Source organism: Gouania willdenowi, chromosome 22 (assembly GCF_900634775.1).
Source record: "Gouania willdenowi chromosome 22, fGouWil2.1, whole genome shotgun sequence".
Classification (NCBI taxonomy): domain Eukaryota; kingdom Metazoa; phylum Chordata; class Actinopteri; order Blenniiformes; family Gobiesocidae; genus Gouania; species Gouania willdenowi.
This window is the reverse complement of record NC_041065.1, coordinates 15518459-15538350: the sequence shown is the minus strand read 5'-3', so window position 1 is coordinate 15538350 and position 19892 is coordinate 15518459. Positions and strand designations below refer to the sequence as shown.

The window sequence follows — 19892 nt, the reverse complement described above, 5'->3', positions numbered from 1 at the left end:
AATGATTAGATTATGATTAAAAACAACAAAAGGAAGAGAAGTGAAAATTTTAAACAATGCCAAAAAACAATCTACAAAAGAGAAAGATGGATTAAATGGCATAACACAACAATGTATATATAGGTATCAATAATAAAGTAGATTTAAAATAAAGTGGTTTGCTTTTTGTTTACAGTGTTAATTCATAATCATCTTTAAATCAAGACCAAATGTTGGTCCAAAAACTTTTGGTCACTTGTGAATCATGAACAAAATAAAAAATTAAATTATAAAAGAATCCAAACAAAGAAACACAGGAATCTGAGCTTCACCTTTAAAAGTAAAGCCCCATTTTTTTTCTTCAAGAAGAAAGTGACGTTAAGGTGAACAAATGCTGACCTTTCACCTTAAAACTCTGTTTTTCAACACAGTGACAACATTTGACTGGTAAAAAAATACATTTACTTTGAAAAGACCAGATCAGGAAAGGTTACGGTTGAATAAAAGGTTCAACATTGAAATGTAATATTCAAACTACACGAAGAACAGTAGTGTATATAAATACGAAATGTCTTTTCCTTTGAAATACTGGCTTTTATTTTGAAAAAATACCATATTTGAAATGAATTTATAGTAGTTTGTTGCTTAAACCGTTAGTAAAAATTTAGCAACCTTACTTTTTTGAAACACCAGTGTGTGTATAACTGGTAAAGGTCTTTATTTTGAAATACTGACTTTTATTTTGAAAATACCATCTTGATACAAATATAATCAGTTTGTTGCTTAAAAGGCTTCTAAAAACTCAGCAACTGCTATTATTTTCTTCTTAAAAACAGGACAACTGTAAAGATCGTATAATATTAAGGCTTTTATGTAGGAAATACTATGTTTTGGTGACATGTACAAAACTATAAAGATCTGCCAAAGTATTAATAGTAATTATGTCCAGTTTATAGTTCATTGTCATACTGCCAACTTATTTTCAAATGGGGGCTTTTAATTTGAAATTACCTAGTAAACACACTGTAGTTACTGTACTTTTAAAAAAGTGTAATAGGTAATAGCTTTTCACTAAATGTAATTTTTTTTTGACAAATTAAAAACCAAAAAAGAAGAATTTAAAATATTGAGAAAGATTATTGAATCTTTATTTTATTTTTAGCAGATTAATGGAGCCAAAAATCAGACTTTTGATGGCGTTTATGAGTTTGTATTTGATTAGGGAGTTTTGTTCTTAGACTTTGCTTATATGTTCAGTCAGATTACAGATATATTTACTGTACAACAGATTAAGATTAGAGACATACTCAATACTAATGTCTGAGTTTGAGGTACAGTCAGTGTTTCTATTGATGGTCATTGAAAATCTAAGGTTTGGGTGCTTGAAGCTCTCATTAACAGTGGTTCATACAGGTTCTCCCTGAGGGTGAGGGTGTGTGTGTGTGTGTGTGTGTGTGTGTGTGTGTGTGTGTGTGTTTCCTTGTCTTTGTGTGTCTAATTTTCTGTCTGATTGTTCATTTCAGTCCGTTTACACATGTCTACGGGTTTTTGAATAAGTCTTTGTGTGTGTTTCTTTGTCTGGATGTGAAGTCTCTTTAATCTAATTCAGTCAAATGAACCCAAAGGTGGGCGGGGCTCTACACAGGTTGGACCAATGAGCATCCTAGAATCAGGAGATCTGGAGGATGCTGAAAATGAGCGGCACAAGGAAGAGCACGTTAAAGCCGACTGTCCCGTACACCACGTATCTGTACGTCAGCTCCACCTGCATGTGCTGCCGCGCCTTCCGCACATCCTCGCACGGCACGCCGAACACCCGGCACGCCAGCGGGATAGTGACGGCCTTCATCAACGCCCGTGTGCCCATTAGCACCAGCACGCCCAGAAGCAGCCGCAGCACGGCCATGGCCAGGAGGGCGGCGCTGAGCGTGGGCAGGATGAGAGGCAGCCCCTCTGGGTCAGGCAGCAGGCCCAGCTGACGGTTCACGTGCGACGCCAAGGCCACGCCGGCGCCGGTGGCCAGGATCTGAGCAGTGTCACCCCTGGAGGTGCTCCACGCGTCCAGCGTGAAGGAGAGCAGGGCGAGGCCCAGTGGCAGCGACACGATGAACAGAGGAGCGCTCCCACATGACAGGAAGTCATCCAGCACGTCCAGCGCCGGCAGGAAGAGCAGCAGTATGAGGACGCTGTACAGGAAGCCCACGATGACGTCCTGAGGGGCAAACAGGACATCGTTAATCCTAACACTTTACTTAAAGGTTTACTTGCTGTAAATTATAATTGTAATCGTGTAATTAATTACAATTCTGACAATTATAATTGGAAAGATCTATTGCTGTTGTAATAATTGATGATGATTGACTTTGTAATTGTGATTTTCATGAAAATTCTATAAAAACTGTCTATTTAATTAAACGCAAAACTAGTTCTATGGCTTAAACATATGTAATTAACAATTATTTACATTTGTTTAATATTAAGTTTACCTGTTGGTTTTCTTTCTCTCATTAAAGCATTTAAAAAATAAATAAATCTAAGGGTATACTGACATATAACAGGCTCAGACACCAACACCAAAAACATTAAAACCAATAATGATAGATGGATGAGGGGCGTGGTGGCCTAGTGGTTAAGGAAGCGGGCTTGTAATCGGAGGGTCACCAGTTTGAATCTCAGTGAATCTAGTGTATTTTACAGCTGATTTAAGACATAAGGCTCAGTAATTGTGACTCATTGTATATGCATTTTAGTAATTGAGAATGTAATTGTAATCGACTTCCAGGGGGGAAATAATAATAACTGTAATTTTAACTGTGTCCTATTATTATTATTACTGTTGCTGGCATGTGTTTTGTTTTTTGTTCCGTGCACCGACTACCAAGTCAAATTCCCTGTGTTTTTTTTTTTTAAAACTGTACTTGGCAAAATAAAGTTTTCTGATTCTGATAAAAATGTTGGTTAACGTAATCGTAGCTTTGTTGTGATTGAATATGAATAATTGACCACGTAATTGTAATTTAAAAATGTAATTGACCCCAACCCTGGTTAGGGTAACCAGCAACACTTAATGACAGACTTCATGACAACTTATTCATGCTCGTGACAAATGTCATGTCATAATAATGACAGTGTAGTGTTGTCAGCGTTATGGTTAAAACCACCAACACCAACAACTCACCCATAGGGACTAAACTACCAATAACAAGTATTCACTGCTTTCCCTTCATCATCCTCATTAAAAACTTGTGATTCTTTTTAAAATCCCAACAGTCTGTGCAGCGGCCGTTTCATATTCCTTCCAAACATGTTGTGTATATTTCCAGGTGAGGATAAGAAAACGAACAGACTGTAACCAGTGACCAGTCCATTCCAGTCAGATATTGGGTGATGATTATTGAGCCATAAAGTCATAAAGGTGACATAATCTGTGGCTTGGTGATGAATTAGGAGAAAAGCAGGACGGTGGCGTGTCATGACTATGTAACTCAGGCAGGAACAAGTGTAGGTGTGTGTGCGTGTGTGTGTGTCTTTTGTTTGGAGGCGGAGCTTCAGGTTTCACCTGAGAGGCTGAAATCTGAGCTCTGCTGACTCAGCAAACCACAGAGCCTTTCGCAGACGCATTAGGAGCTCCTCAGCAGCCAAGCCTCCATGATTCTTCACCACAGCCACTAAACTTTGAATTTGCTGGATCTTAAAAGATTATCCATCAAAGCCTTTGTTGATGTTCTTCTAGTAAACTAAATGCAGCAGAGCCATGATGCTGCCCCCACATGTAAAGTAAAGGTAGTATGTTTGGACCAAATACGACCCTTTAGATTGAGCATCAAATTTGGCCCGCTCGAGGAAGTAAAAATTATAGAAAAATTAGATTTTTTTTCGTAAAATACCAACTAATTCAGTTGTAGATATTTCAGCCCCTCAAAATATAAAAAAAATCAATCAAAGTCCATAATATTTGTAGAGCTCAGTTTTCCACTTCTTATATCACACGACAGCACTCATTTTAAGCTCAAATTGTTGAATGAACACTAAATGTTTCTAAAATCTGGCAAATTTTCCTCAAAGTATTTCACAAAATGTCCCTAAATTCCCTAAATAAGGAAAATTCTGATCCTGCAGGGACTGATGTACTTACATACTTCATTATTTATATGTGGAAGTAGGGCAGGGCAAAAAAATCGATTTAATCGATTTGTAGATAAAAACGATTTTTATTTTGCAAATTTGAGTTTAAAATTTTTTTTTTTCTTTTTCCCCCACCACAGTTTTTTCCAACTTTTTTCCGTTCCGTCCTTGTGGGTTACCGTAGCGCGATGTGAGCCAGCCCCTTCTTTGTTTACATGGGTTTACCCTTTGAGTAGCTACAGTATATGTCTGCCACAGGCATGTTTAATGTTTTATTCACACTATGCTGAGATGCTAAGGAAAGAGTTTATTATTTTTTTTTAATTGTAATGTTATATGTTATAAAATATGTAGTTTTCTGATTTCTTAATCAGAAAATTGAAGCTACTGTGAAGGCGCTGTTGCACTTTTGCTTAAACCTGGGTTAAAGCTTGAAATTGTTGAATGTCAGCCTCATTTACTTTTTATTTGGGATCGTTCTATGCATTTAACAATCACAGCAATAATGTTGCACTTTTGACAATATAGTATCTGATGTTTGCAGTCAATTGAAATGCATTGCAAAAAAAAATTGAAAATTGAATCGAAACTCAAAAAAAATCAGAGATTCTTTTTTAGGCAAAATCGCTCAGCCCTATGAGGAAGTGCAAACCAGGGCACATAAATGTGAAATTTATTAACCGTGTGGTTCTAGTTTTAATTGTGAGTCTGGTCGTGGCACCTTTTTTTTTTTTAAGTGGTTTTTGCCCAATAAAAAGGAAAGGCCTAATCAATTAATTAACAAATTTAAATTATTATATATGGCAGACTAGAACTCAGACCATCGCAGCGTCAGAGATTTACACGTTCTCACTGACCATGTTCAGGCGTGCGTGTGTGTGTGTGTGTGTGTGTCTGCTCACCAGGACCGAGTGCATTCCCATGTAAATCCGACTGGAACAAACCAGCAAACACCAGCAGAGAGCCAAGCACAATCCCACAGCAGGAGGATACTGACAGAGAGAAAGCACAGAAATAATCAGTTTTTTTTTTTTTTGATTTCTTTGTAATCAATTAATAACATTCTAAAATTACATTAATCACACAAGTCATTGATATTTTACTGACGTTTGTCACTAAAGTCATCGTTAGAAATAAAAAAAAAAAAAGAAAACACAGATTGGGTTTGAATAATGGTTCTGGATTTACTTCCTCGTCGGTTTTACAAGTTCAGTAAAACACGTCTTATTGGATTTGTTTTAAAAGTGTTTGAAAATGTTTGCTTTACACTTATTTCACGTGCGGTCATGTGACCAGGGTTTGGGTCAATTACATTTTTCCGTTACAATTAGGTTTTCAATTACCCACGTTCAATTACGATTACAGTGACCAGCATTTTTCCCCAATTACAATTAAATTACAATTATTTTCTAACCTCAGAAAGTCAATTACAATTACACTCTCAATTACTAGTTGAATTACTGAGCCTGAAATAAATAACCTAATAAAACTTAACCTTCCTCTTGTGTTAGCATCTCTTATGATAACAGGTCCTAAATTAGCTGGAAATGATCCATCATCTATTGATTACCTTGTTAGACAATGAAAATATGGATTTTAATATTTTTGGTGTGGGCGTCTGGGCCTTTTTTGTGTCAGTAATGTATAACCATCAATTTATTGATTTTTTTCTTGTGGTAAAATTTGGGAAAGCTTGATATGAAACATATTTTAATAACTGTTAACTACATATGTGTAGAACTGTACATAACATGGTTCCCCAGCTGTGCGTTAATCTATAATTGACCATATTTTTTTTTTTTTACAGAATTTCCATTACAATTACAGAGTCAATTACAATTGTCCCATGTCTTGAGTCAGCTCTAAAATACACTAAAAAAATGTTATACATCTTCCAATTTGTTTCTCATCTCTTGTTGCCTTGTTAGGCTTCCTTATTTATGAAAATATTGTTATTAATATTCTTGGTGTGGGAGTCTGAGCCTTTTTTCTGTCAGTATTTCCCTCAATTTATATAACTATACATACAGTATGTGTAAGCCATAGAACTGTAACATTTTGACATTTAATTAAATTGTAATTGACAGTTTTTAATTGATAAGTCAATTATCTGAACTCAATTAAAATCCAATTATGATTCAAATTACACCATAATTGTAATTAATTATTAATTACGCGATTACAATTAGAATTAACCCACAACCCTGGACGTGACTGAGGTCTGAGCACACAGAGGTTTTTCTTTGACTGGTCATTCGCTGTAACCCACATTGTATCGTGTTGTTATCGCACGCCGCCGCCCACACTCACAGGGCGTGGCATAAGGCTGAGGTTACTTCAGTGCAGGTGAGAACATGCTGTGGTGTCAGTGTGAGACTTACAGCTCAGTGTGTAACACAGTAACACAGTGACGTTAAACACAGCTGCAGAGGAATGGAACTCTAAACCTACAGCAGCATGACCACAGAGAGCCACCTGGGATCACAAGCTGTAACGTTCCCAGGAAACCTGATAACCATCAATGTCACAAAACAGGAATTTCCTTCACTAAAAAAATTAAATAATGAATGAGTTTAATCTGGACTCATGCAATCTTTTTGTAAAAATGTGTTAAGGTTTATTGTGGCCAATTTTCCCTTTTACCTAGGGCTGCACAATTAATTGAATTTTAATCGTGATCACGATTTTGGTTGCCACGATTAAATGAACCTGATCGTCTGCAATATTTACATCTAAAATACAAGCTCTGCACTCTGTAATAGTGTATTTAACCAGTTAGCTTTTGGTACATTTTTAATTCTTGGTTTCATTTTTTCTTATTATAATTTCATTTTGAAGCTTCATTTTGCACTGTAAACTGTACAACATGGTTTAAAAGCAATGCAATAAAAACAGATGTTTTCCTAATATGATGAATAATCGGAATTATAATTGTGATTACAATATTGACGCGTTCCCACTTTGATGATGAATTTGACGCAGCACTGAGCTGGAGAAGCCACGCCTCCAGGAAGCTCTCTGCCGTGAATGACATGTACACAGACACGCCCATAAAGTGAGCATGTCAGCGTCCTTCGTGCAGTGCTATGCATGTATTTTATACAGTCTATGTATGTACCGGCAAACACCCCGCCCCCACGCTCATGTCTCGTGTTTATAAAGTCAGCATGAGTTCTGCTACGGAGTGGGTGGGAGGAGAAAGTCAGTGTACCGTCTATAGACTCAAGAATATGCATAAGTAGGCCGCAAATCAGCCCGTTTGTGTAGAGTTGTTCAGAAAGTGACTTTTCAGAGGCTAAAACTCTGGAAAACAGGGGAGTTTGGGAAAATAAACTTCGAAAAATATGTTTTTGGAGAAATGGAGATGGGGGAAAAATAGCCTGATATGGGACCTTTAACTTTGGTGTTTTTGTTGTTTTTTGCTGCGTATATTTTGTCACCCACTCTTCTGTCCCACCCCCCTCTGAGTTAAAAAAAAAGTGTTTGAAGGAAGCAAAGACTTTGTCCTCCAGTGAAACCAGAACAGAAACTAACCCATAAACAGGCTTTGTGTAGAACTTCCTCCTTCCAGCGAACACTCTTCCGAGTGTCACTTCCGAATCTCAAACCCTCATTGGAAAATCCCAGCTCTCTCTCTTTTTTTTTTTTTTCTTCTCTGTCAAATGCCAGACCTTAATTAATTAAACCTGACTGTATGTTTGTGCTGTCGCCATCATACCCATTGTTGCCAGATTGGATATCCTGAAGTTCTGACTTGCAGATACAGAATGATTTGTGACAACTTTAGTGCTGGTCAACTTTAAAACACAGTGATAGTGACAGTTTGGGAGCTGGGAATGTTCAACTTTCTGTCTCAGTGACGAACCCAGTCAGGTTTGAACACCGTCTTTGTTTTCATCAGATTTTCTTTCCAGACGCAAGAAAATTTCCTCTGCCCGGTTGGTTCAGAAGCAGCCTAGCTACAAAACCATAACACAGTTTGAGTGGGAGTTATCTCACAAACGCAGTTTTATCTCCACCCGTGGCTCAGACAGCCGAGGAGGTGCAGGGTTGTAAATCAATCCCGCCTTGGCTTGGATTTGCAGTTTAGGACATCAGAGCCGTCACTTCTGAGTCTGAGATTCTACTCACAACAAACGCAAATGTTTTTCTGAATAATTAGTTTTTTTGCTTTATTTTTCGGGCTATTTTTTCATGTTTTTGGACACATTTTGTTTTTTGAAGTATTTTTTTCTGTTTTTTTATGCACATTTTTTTTTTTTCTCCCTGTTTTTTGGACTTTTTTTTGTTTTTTTAACTTAGAGGGCATTTGAAACAACAAATACATTTATTTGTTTATTGAGAGAAAACATGGCCGAGAGATATTTCTATCTTTAAGCCTTTCGCCATAGGATGGATGTCCTCGCGGGATTTCCAAGTAGTCCGAAAAAAAATTTTTGCACGAAAAACAGAAAAAATTACTTTGAAAAACAGAAAAAAGTGTAAGAAAACTGAAAAAAAAATAGCCCAAAAAATGAACCAAAGTGAATGCAATATGCTTTTCGTAGTACACTGCATTATACTGATGCAAATTCACAAAACCTTTTGATGAGTGACACAAGGAACAGCGGAACACGAATAACAAGCGTCGGCCCGTGCCTGCCTTTGATTACCTATCCAACTGGGGGAGTCCTTGAACTCTCTCAGGGGATCTCATCGAGAAAACACATTAGCCTATCTAACCTAATCCAATAAACAAATAAACATTTGAAATCAAAAATAAACAAATAAATTTATTTTGTTTTTATAGCAAAAATGAATTTTCCGGTAGTGCGCGCATGCGCATATACAATCTCAGCACAATGCGCACTCAGTACATGACATCGGAGTATCCGGTGTCACAGACTGAGTTTACCTCGTACTGAGATCGATTATGAGCGTGAACACTAACGGAAATTGAGTTTTTGCTAGTTCCGCTGTGATTTTTTCTACTTCCACCGTGCTGAGTGAGTGACAATCTCAGTCAACAAAATGTTTATTTTTTTTTAATTTTAATTACTTTATTAATCCCTGAAGGGAAATGAGTAAAGTAAGAGTGTCTCATGCATCTCAATACAAATAGGAATAGTTTATTCTGCAAAAAACACATGATCATAATATACAATGCAATAAATAACAGTTAACCTAACGTTACTTTACAATAATAAGCTGCTGTATTCATATCAATTAGAAATCTGATCATGACAATTGTATTTTTTTTTAGAAAGTGTCTAAAGATACGTTAAACGTAGCCATAGTCCCCGGGACTATGGCTTGGACCGATGATGTTGCCGGGGTATTTCCTCAGGGTTAGGATTAGGGATAGAGAAAGAGTTAGGGCTAAAATAAAAGGGTTAGCGGGGTAGCTAAAATTAAATATGAGCTAAAATAAAACTGACAAAACTTTAAGTCAGTGGTGCACCCAACACGTGACCTTAACTGGCTAATGAGGAGCACTGCGTAATGCTGCGTTCACACCGGATGCGTCACAAAAAGTCCGTATGTCCAGATTACATACAAAGTCAATGGATAGATGCATCGCAGATACTTCATCTTTCCAGTGCGGCAGTGCGGTGCGATGCGCACATCAAGTGCGTTGGCCGTGCGAGCGCGCTCCCGATTTTACGCATTTCCGCAAGAGTTGAAAATATTGAACTCCTGCGGCTTTGCATTGTTTGTTTCGCATGACGAAAGCCAATGACTTCAGGCCGACAACCACCTGGAGCTGTATGACACAGCCTTTATAACTGGGTCCAGACCAGGAAGGATTTGGTGTGGAGGGGAATCAGCGAGGAGGTGGTAGTTGCAGGTAAAAGTTCTCTCTGTAGTTTTCATCTTTGAAAGTTGGCAATGAGCTACGATAGAATTTGCTGCTAATCACACCAGCTTATTTCACTGGTGGTTTATGTTTGTGAGAAGAGAAAAAGGAGCACAGCTCCTCGCTTCAGCAGGCAGTGAAACTCACCTAGTTGGATGTGTCGCTGGTGGGCGGGGACGAATGGGAAAATGTTTTGATTCTCGCGGACCATGCCGCAGAAGACGCATTCAGTGTGAACGCAGCATAATGCGTATGCATAGAGTGGCAGTCTATGCCAGGCCATTTTTTGTAATCACTGGTTGATTTTTTTTTAGATGGTCAACTGATGTGATGCTTTATGCATTTTTTTTAAAATCAGTACAGCAATCTTTGTATGATTGCAAATGGCAATTCCAGCACGGGTGGAACCCATACAGCATGGGGAGAACATGCAAACTCCACACAGAAAGGACCCAATTGTCCCCACAGGGCTTGAACCTAGGACCTTCTTTTTGTGAGGCGAACATGCAAACCACTACAACACCTAGCAATACAATATAATCCATAATTTATATATATATTTTATAAATTATTATAAAATATATATATATATATCAACACAGATTATACACATAATATGACATCATGTAGATGCAACTCCCACAGTTCCCAGTTGTCCTGGGACTGCTGGTTCCGAACTGGTCTTACCTCCCAACGGCTGCAGGTCATGAGGAAGAGGGAGAACGGGACGGCGGTCCCGGACATGGCGTGGGTGGACGGCATGCTGTACTCAGAGTTGTAGAACATCTCCACTTTGACCACCGGAGGAGAGGCGGGCCGGGACCAGCCGACCAGGTCCTTGGTGCACTGACCCAGGTACATGACCCAGGCCCAGAACATGATCAGCCGGCGGCCCACAAAGGCGTCCAGGTTCCACAATATGAAGGGAAAGAAGGTGATGTAGAACAGCTCGTTGCCCAGTTCGGTTCCGAAGGTGAACAGGTAAAACAGAACCGGTCTTTGGATCACGAACTCCTGCCCGACGTCACCCGTAAGGGAGTTCCTACGGAGCGGCTTCAGGGTACCGGTTTCTGGGTTTTCGTACACCGATGAACAGTCACCGTCACCCTGGTGCCTTTTCCGTTCTCCAGCCTGGACCGTGAACCCACCTCCTGCTCCTGTAAAGGACGGAGTGTCCTCCTTGGTGACCCGGTGATGACGTGCGCCGTTGTTGAGCGCCTCCGAGCCGCTTGGGGAGAAAGTTGCCCGAACCCCGCAGAGGTGCTGGAACCGGGCAACGAGGTTCGGGTCCTGCAGGGCGCGGAGGAGCCGCCTGGCTTCCTCCATGTTTGACGGGTTAAGGTCTCCGCCGAGCCCAAGCTCTCTGCGTGCTAATGAACCGACATCCACACCGAGGACGGTGCTGGGAGTCCAGGGAGAACCGCGGAGGCCGGCCGGTGCCGTTAAAAAGGTCAGAGGATCTGTTTAACGGGCGGAGGGTCACCGCACTAACACACGGTGCTACTGGTGCGTTCAAGGTCTCGCTATGTGCTTCTGACAAGTTCGTGGACGGGAGCGCGCTTTAGTGATGTGTTTAAGTCCTGTTGGAGTTATTAAATTTAAAAGGAACTGCTGAATTATTTTCATCATTAACCACTTTTATCGAGTTAAACTTAAATTTAAATTGAACGTGTGAAATGAACTTTAAAAACTGGTATTAGGATTATCATTATTTTACATTTAAAGAAAAACATTCTCAAGTGTTATTAAAACAAATATCCAAAATATTATAAAAGCCAATTTTTGTGTACATTTTTCTCAAAATCAGGACAAAAAAACAATTATAGGCTCAGGTTGAGATTCACAAAATCCTGTTTTTTCTCATAAATGTGTTAATCTAAATGTAAACTCTGTTTTCTATAGAATTACTAATGTTTGCAGGAAGTATTCGAATCTGTTTAAAGTTTTTTTTTTTTTTTTCATTTACGCGAAATAAAATGTAACCAGTGACAATACATTTACATTTTTTTTAATTAAAAAAATATTGCTCAATGTTTGTAGATAGTGGTGCGTTCAGGGTCCCCAACCATATGTTCCATACTCTGTGACGGGAGCGCGCCGTTTTGATGCGTTCAAATGCTGTTTGAATTACAAATTAAGTGGAAAGAGAAAGTCATTATCATTAGTTACGTAAATATTGAATTTTGTTTCGCAAGCTTTTATCAGTAAGTGCAAAAGCGTTTTATTGTGACATAATGTGACGACTTATTATACTTATGTTAACCCATGACATGTCACAACATTAAACAGCAGTTAAAGTTGTTCTATGAAATAAATTAACATGTTAGAGAGTAGTTACGAACACTTCAATATATTGAATATACAGCTGTGAACTGTTTTTCAATATAGTGTTGTGTTGAAAATGTAATTTTAATATTACCAACATTAATGTTTACATAGTACAAATTGTAGGGTTTTACATAAGCTGCTTGAATTAGACAAAGTAACACGTTACAAGCATTAGGAAAACGTGTTTGGGGATATTAATAAAGCATAAAAAGTCTAATCGGGATTCAATCCCTTACCAGCAGATGGCAGAAAAGTATAAAAAATTTAAACAAGGTGGTCATGTTTTATTATTTTTTATTATTATTTTTTCATTCAAATTATCAATTCTAATAATATTGTAATCATATTATTATTATTATTATTATTATTATTATTATTATTATTATTATTATTATTAAGATGAATGCAGTTTAACAGTGACTGTAAATTCTGAAAAATATTAGTTTAGTGATTATATTCTTCCTATGATTACTGCATTGGACTTTCAATTAAATTCAGTTCAATTCAACTTTATTTATATAGCGCAAATTACAACAAAATCATCTCAAAGTGCTATCAAAACATGAAGTTCATAATAAGAAGGAAAAAACAAGATCCACATGAACAGTGGAAAGAAACAACTCCCAGGTTCAGAGGTGGCAGCCATCTGCCTCGACTGGTTGGGGTTAGTGGACAGGAAGAGGAGAACAGAACAGGATAGAGAGATAAAACATCAGAGTGTCCCAGACTAGTTGAGCCGTGAACCAGGAACTGTTGACTCCAGCTTTGCGACACCTGAAATAGAAAAGAGAGAGAGAATTGCGAGGAGAAGGCACTGACTGCAGAAAAACACGATACAGTATTAGCAGGTCTGCCTGCATGGAAACACCTGGTGCTAAACTAAGTATGAGTATGGAGTGGACAGCAGTGTAAATGGTTTGTAAGCAGTGTGAGCAATGTGATGGGTATACAACGAGGTTCAGAAGTAGGGGGTTGGCTGCAACCTGGTGTCACGTACTGTCATTGCATCGTACTGAGATTGTATCTGAGCATGCGCACTACCGGTGTCATGTACTGAGTTCACATTGTACTGAGATTGTATATGAGCATATATACGAAAAATTAATTTTTGCTAAAAAAAAATAATGCATTTTTGTTTTCAAAGTGAACGAACACGTGTTTTATTTGTACATTGAATTGGGTTAGGGTTAGGGTTATAATCTCAGTACGGAGGTAAACTCAGACCGTGACACCAGAAAATGAATTTTTGCTACTTCCGCTGTGCTGAGATTGTTCATTCAATTTCAAATTAAATGTTGAATGTTAATTTTTGGCATAAAATGCACTTCACTGACAAATAACTTGCTGAAATATTTAAAATACATTATTACACTTCTTAATACACAATATTAATGTGAATTACAACTAAGATATCATTGTAATTTCAGTATGACAATTTGGGCATGATAATTCCAGCACGGGTACAATCCCAGTACGTGTCTGCTGCATACTGGGATTGTCATAAAATCTCAGTACGGTTACAAACTCAGTATGTGACACCAGTGTCACGGACTGAGTTTACCTCCGTACTGAGATTGTCTTACAATTAACTGCTACATACTGAAATGTATCCGTGCTGGAATTGCCATGCGCAATGTCATACAGAGATTGCTGTACTGATTTTAAAAAATGCTTAAAACATCACATCAGTTGACCAACAATAAAAAATCGACCAACGATAAAAAAAAATATATGATTGTCATGATCAGATTGCTAATTTATAGGAATACAACTTATTATTGTAAAGCTACATTAGGTTAACTGTTATTCATTGCAATGTATATTATAATCATGTTTTTTAGGAAAATAAATGATTCTTTTTTTGTATTGAGTTTTATTATAATCATTTTTTTTTTTTGGAGAATAAACTATTCCTTTTCTTATTGAGATTGCTGCATGAGACACTATTAGTTTACTCAAGTTGTTGACCGAGATTGTCAGTCACTCAGCACGGCGGAAGTAGCAAAAATCAGAACGGAACTAGGAAAAATTAAATTTCCGGTAGTGTGAATGCTCATAATTGATCTCAGTACAAGGTAAACTCAGTCCGTGACTCCGGCACAACCTCTTCTGACTGGACTTCACCCACTGCAACCAATTAGAGCTATGTGTAGATGGTGGATTGTGTTTGAATATAGTGTTGGTGTTCTACTATATCATCTTAGTTTTAGTTCCTATTTTTAGGTTTAGGGCTTGGTTCCTAGTGGTTGGGTTAACACTATTATACGTTGTACGCTTTTGCAATTAAGTAGGTTTTGAGTTTAGCCTTGAAGGTGGAGAGAGTAGCAGCCTCCCGTACTAAGACTGAGAGCTGGTTCCAAAGGCGAGGAGTCTGGTAGCTGAATGCTCTGCCTCCTGTTCTATTTCTAGACACTTTTGGAACTTCCAGAAGACCAGCAAACTGAGAACAGAGTATTCTGCTCGGACGATAGAGCACTAACAGGTCTTTAAGGTATACAGGAGCTTGATCATGTAGAGCTTTGTAGGCTAAGAGGAGGATTTTAAACTCTATTCTAGATTTTACAGGAAGCCAATGAAGGGAAGCCAATACTGGAGAAATATGCTCTCTCCTGTTTGTACCTGTTAATATTCTAGCTGCAGCATTCTGAATTAACTGGAGAATTTTTAGTGAGTTATTGAGACATCCTGAGAGTAAAAAGTTACAATAAACTAGTCTAGATGTAACAAATGCATGGATTTGTTTTTCAGCATCACACTGGACCAAGATATTCCTGATTTTAGAGATATGACGGAGGTGGAAGAAGGCTGTCCTTGAGATTTGCTTAATAAGAAAATTAAAGGATGAGTCAGTATCAAAGACAGAGTAATACATCCAGAGACACTATTTGCTCTGATAATTTCTCTCTGAGGTGTTTTAGACCAAATAAAATCACTTCGGTTTTATCCTGGATAAGAAGGAGAAGTTACGTCTCATCCAGGATGTGATGTCTTTAAAAATCAGAATCAGAATCAGAAATGTTTTTAATGACCATGTACAGTTTTAAGGACAGTACAAGGAATTTGTCTTGGTAGTTGGTGCACAAAACAAACAACAAAAAATAAAAAATAAAAAAATAAAAAAAACAAAGAACAACCCAGCAACAATAATAATAATAATGATAAATATAAAGGATGAGGGATAAATAAAGGATGGATAGAGAATAAAGGATAAATATAAATATATATATATACAGTGCAGCAGATAATGTCATCATGGAGGTGGTGATCGGGTGGGGGCGTGGGGTTCAGTGGGTGACTTGGGGTGTGTTCATGTGGATGGTGACAGAGGGAAAGAAGCTGTTTTTGTGTCTGGAGGTTCTGGTCCTGATGGACCGAAACCTCCTTCCAGAAGGGAGAGATTGAAGCTTTTTTGATAAGGGAGCTGATGTTCAGCTCCCACTTGAGGTCCTGAGTGATGATGGTCCCCAGGAAGCAGAAGTACTCCACAGAGCTCACTGTAGAGTCTCCCAGGGTGAGGGGGGTGAGGGGGGCTGGGTTCTTCCTGAAGTCTGCTATCATCTCCACTGTCTTTAAAGCGTTGAGCTCCAGGTTGTTCTGGCTGCACCAGGACACCAGCCGGTCTGTCTCCCACCTGTAGTCAGACTCGTCTCCATCAGAGATGAGACCGATGATGGTCGTGTCATCTGCAAACTTCAGGAGTTTGACTGACTGGTGAGAGGAGGTGCAGCTGTTGGTGTACAGGGAGAAGAGCAGAGGAGAAAGAACAGCCCTGAGGAGATCCAGTGCTGATGGTCCGGGGAGCAGAGATGGTTTTTCCCAGCTTCACGTGCTGCTTCCTGTCAGACAGGAAGTCTGTGATCCACTTGCAGGTGGAGTCTGGCACATTCAGCTGGGAAAGCTTGTCCTGAAGGAGAGCTGGGATTATAGTGTTGAAAGCAGAGCTGAAGTCCACAAACAGGATCCTGGCGTAGGAGCCTGGGGAGTCCAGGTGCTGGAGGATGAAGTGGAGAGCCAGGTTTACAGCATCGTCTACAGACCTGTTGGATCTATAAGCAAACTGCAAGGGGTCCAGGTGGGGGTCGGTGATGTCCTTGATGTGGGAGAGCATGAGGCGTTCAAAGGACTTCATGACCACAGATGTCAGAGCGATGGGTCTGTAGTCATTAAGTCCTGTGATCCTCAGCTTTTTAGGGACAGGAACAATGGTGGAGGCCTTAAAACAGGCTGGTACGGTGCATGTCTCCAGTGAGGTGTTAAAAATGTCTGTGAACACTGGAGACAGCTGATCAGCACAGTGCTTTAAGGTGGAAGGAGAGACAGAGTCCGGTCCACAAGCCTTAAGGGGGTTTTGTCTCCTGAAAAGTCTATTTACATCTCTCTCTTTGATGGAGAAAGGTGTCTCTGTGGAAGGAGGGGAGGACGGGAGGAGGGGGGGGGAGATAGGGGAGAGAGCCTCTGTAAACAGCTGTGGTGAGACTGTAGCTTTGATGTGGGGGGTGAAGGTGTTGGAGTGAGGCTGGTCAGAGGTGTGAGGGGGGTTGGAGTCAGGTCTGTCCCATTGTCTGTCAAATCTACAATAGAAGTTATTCAGACTGTTGGCCAGGCAGAGGTCGTTAGCAGCAGCAGGGGCTCTGGGCTTGTAGTTTGTAATTTGCCTGAGCCCTCTCCAGACAGAAGCCGAGTCATTCGCAGAGAACTGATGTTGTAGCTTCTCTGACTACAAACGTTTGGCTTTTCTCACCCCCTTTCCAAAAGTGTACTTCGACTCTCTGTACCTGGCTCTGTCTCCACTCCTGAAAGCGTCCTCTTTGTCTGCCCTCAGCCCTCTGAGCTTAGCTGTGAACCAGGGTTTGTCATTGTTATAACTCACCCTGGTCTTTGATGGAATGCAGCTGTCCTCACAGAAGCTGATGTAGGACGTCAGAGAACTGTTCGCAGACCTGAAAAGCCTGGAGTTTTAATAACTGATGAGATTTCATCTGATTTCATTAACAAATAAAGCTGTGTATCATCTGCATAACAATGGAAATTTATATCATGTTCTCTGATAATCTTACCTCGTGGAAGCATATATAATGTAAAGAGTATTGGTCCAGAAACTGAAAATTGTGGAACTCCATGATTAACTCTGGCGAAAGTGGGTTCTGTCTGATAAATAGGATTTAAACCAACCTAACGCCGTTTCTTTAATCCCAAAAACACTTTCCAGTCTCTGTAGCAATAAATGATGATCCACTGTATCGAAGGCTGCACTGAGATCTAAGAGCACCAGAACTGAGACCAACCCTATCTGAGGCTAAGAGGAGATCATTGGTTACTTTTACTAAGGCAGTCTCTGTGCTGTGATGGGCTCTAAAGCCAGACTGAAAGCTCACGTATAAATTGTTGGGGCACTGGCTTTGTTTCTTATTGTTAGAATTTTATCAGTAAAGAAGCAGATGAAGTCATCACTGCTCAGGTTGACAGGAATAGAGGGTTCAACAGAACTCTGGCTTTTGGTGAGTAGTTCATCTTTCTTTTTAAGCTCATTAGAAAGGTGACGAATCTCTTCCCATCGTTTGGTAATTTTAGTAGTAAAATCTCTTTCTCTGACGGCAACTGAAGAGCAGCGTCTTTTTCACCGTTTATTTATTTATTTTTTTTTAAAAGGCGGTCTGTAATGTGCACGCAAGTATTTGAGATCAATTTATAAATTATATGTATTACAATAGGAAGTTTTGGTGTGTGAGCACTGAGCAGTTTTCCAAAATATCATCACAAGGCCAATTGCTAGACAAAACGTTTCTTTTTGCATCAATTTGTTTGAATTTTTGTAAGAATCTTGTGTATTTTGTGAATGGTCACTTTGTATCTTTATGGTGATTTTGTTTTTGAGGACATCCTGTGTTTATTCTCTTATTGGTTTTTTTCTCCATGTATATTCATTGTTAAACAAACGTGGGTTCTTGAAAGACGCTTTACGAATTTAAGTTAAGGTATTTGAAACATTTTGTGTATTTTTTTTTTATATTTTAATGGTTATGTTGCATTTTTGTTGTCATTTTGAGTTTTGTTGTCTTTTTGTACCAGACTAATTTTTGGTCATTGTGCTCATCTTTAATCTGTAGTCATTTTGTACCGTTGAATTGAAATGTATATATATTGTTTTGTGTTTAATCTGTTTTTTGTTTTGTTTGGTATTTTGTACCATTGTGTTATTGTGTTACTAAGCGTGTAACATGAAACATCTGACCAACAGGGATCTTCATGGTTTTATTTTCAGCCACAAAACTTCAAAATACAAAAAGTGCTTCAAGGAGCGACATGGCCCCGATTCCTGACCTTTGACACGAGATTCAGTCCATGTTTAGGCCTCCACTCACAGAAACGACAGAAAGGCTTCATGCACATTTATATTCATCTCTGTGTTTCTGTCCAAACGTTACAGGCACTTCATCAGTTTTACATCTGCAGCACAACAATGCATCGTCACACCTGTAATACCAACTGGGATCATGGACCGAGCATGCACATACCAGTGTTACAGAAAGCTCACTGCTGTTTCATTTCAAAAGCCTTATTACAATATATCAAACAAACAAATGAACTGTTTAAAAATATGTCTTCATACAATACTTTTACATTGGGTTGCTTTCAAGGCCTGGATATTTTTAAATTAAGAGCCTTTACTTAATCCCAAGTCTTAATTTATTTTTAATATTTACATATTTATGGCATGTTTCTGTGTGCAGCACAATCTTTTACTATGAACAGATGAAAATATCATATGGTTTATCTTCTCTGTGGTCTTTCCGAGGACCAGTGTTTGATTGTCTGATAACAGATTATAACAGTATAATTTAAGTCTTTGAAAAAGTTAAATCTTTCTGTTTTGGCTTATTAAGTATAAGGCGGCAAAACCACCAGTGATAATATCCCAGTGTTAGTCAGTGGTAATATCCCAGTGTCAAATTCCCAGCATTAATATCCCAGTATAAAAGTAGGTCAGTGTTACATTAACACATAATATATTCAGTAGGGATGTAACGATTCACTCAACTCCCGATACGATTCGATTCACGATACTGGGTTCACAATACGATTCTCTCACGATTTTTTTCATTTACAAAATGGGACTGTAGACAAATTTTTTTTTTTGGGAAAAAAACAAGAAAATACTGTATTATTTTCCTTTTATTTTTCATTGTCAAAAGAATTCCTTGATAAACTATTCAAAACAATGCAATTTAACTAAAAATAAATCTTGAATTAAATAAATAAAGGAATAATACAAATGAAAATGAAGCCTATTAATTTAAATTCGGGTTCTATAATAAACAATGCAAAACTGCATAATAGTTCTTTTTCTTCTAAAAGTGCAACTGAAAATGTATTATTTACGTCATATTTGTTTGGACCAGCAGAGGGCGCTGGTAACCCAGTGGTCGGTTGGCATGCAGATATCTTGCAGTGAAGAAGAAAAGCTATGCTAGCAGACAGAGCTAATAGAAAAACCTGACTTTTACAGATATTCAAGTAATATTACAGATATTCTTTTGATGCTTAAGGGGTAATGAATCATTTATTAACATATTTAAGAGTAGAAGGCAGCCAGAAAGAAAGTATTAGCAGACTCCGCCCGCCG

At 38.6% G+C, this 19892-nt stretch overlaps 1 protein-coding gene across 1 annotated transcript; it reads right to left on the bottom strand.

Moving 5' to 3' along the window:
- Positions 1–1328: 1328 nt before the first annotated feature.
- On the bottom strand, positions 1329–11479 carry sgpp1b (sphingosine-1-phosphate phosphatase 1b). Its single transcript, XM_028438868.1, has 3 exons — positions 10628–11479; positions 5007–5096; positions 1329–2191 (listed from the first exon to the last, which is right to left on the bottom strand). Exons 1-3 carry the CDS (start codon positions 11264–11266, stop codon positions 1649–1651), a joined length of 1272 nt encoding a protein of 423 aa, XP_028294669.1. The 5' UTR covers positions 11267–11479; the 3' UTR covers positions 1329–1648.
- Between the last annotated feature and the right edge of the window lie 8413 nt (positions 11480–19892).

Bases quoted from the DNA above. Each gene is read 5' to 3' on its own strand.
- sgpp1b (XM_028438868.1), bottom strand. From the start codon at position 11,266: ATGGAGGAAGCCAGGCGGCTCCTCCGCGCCCTGCAGGACCCGAACCTC. The intron at 5,097-10,627 runs GTAAGACCAGTT...TCTCTCTGTCAG, and splicing joins TGACCTGCAGCCGTTGGGAG to TATCCTCCTGCTGTGGGATT. The intron at 2,192-5,006 runs GTGAGCAGACAC...TTTGCCCCTCAG, and splicing joins TGGGAATGCACTCGGTCCTG to GACGTCATCGTGGGCTTCCT.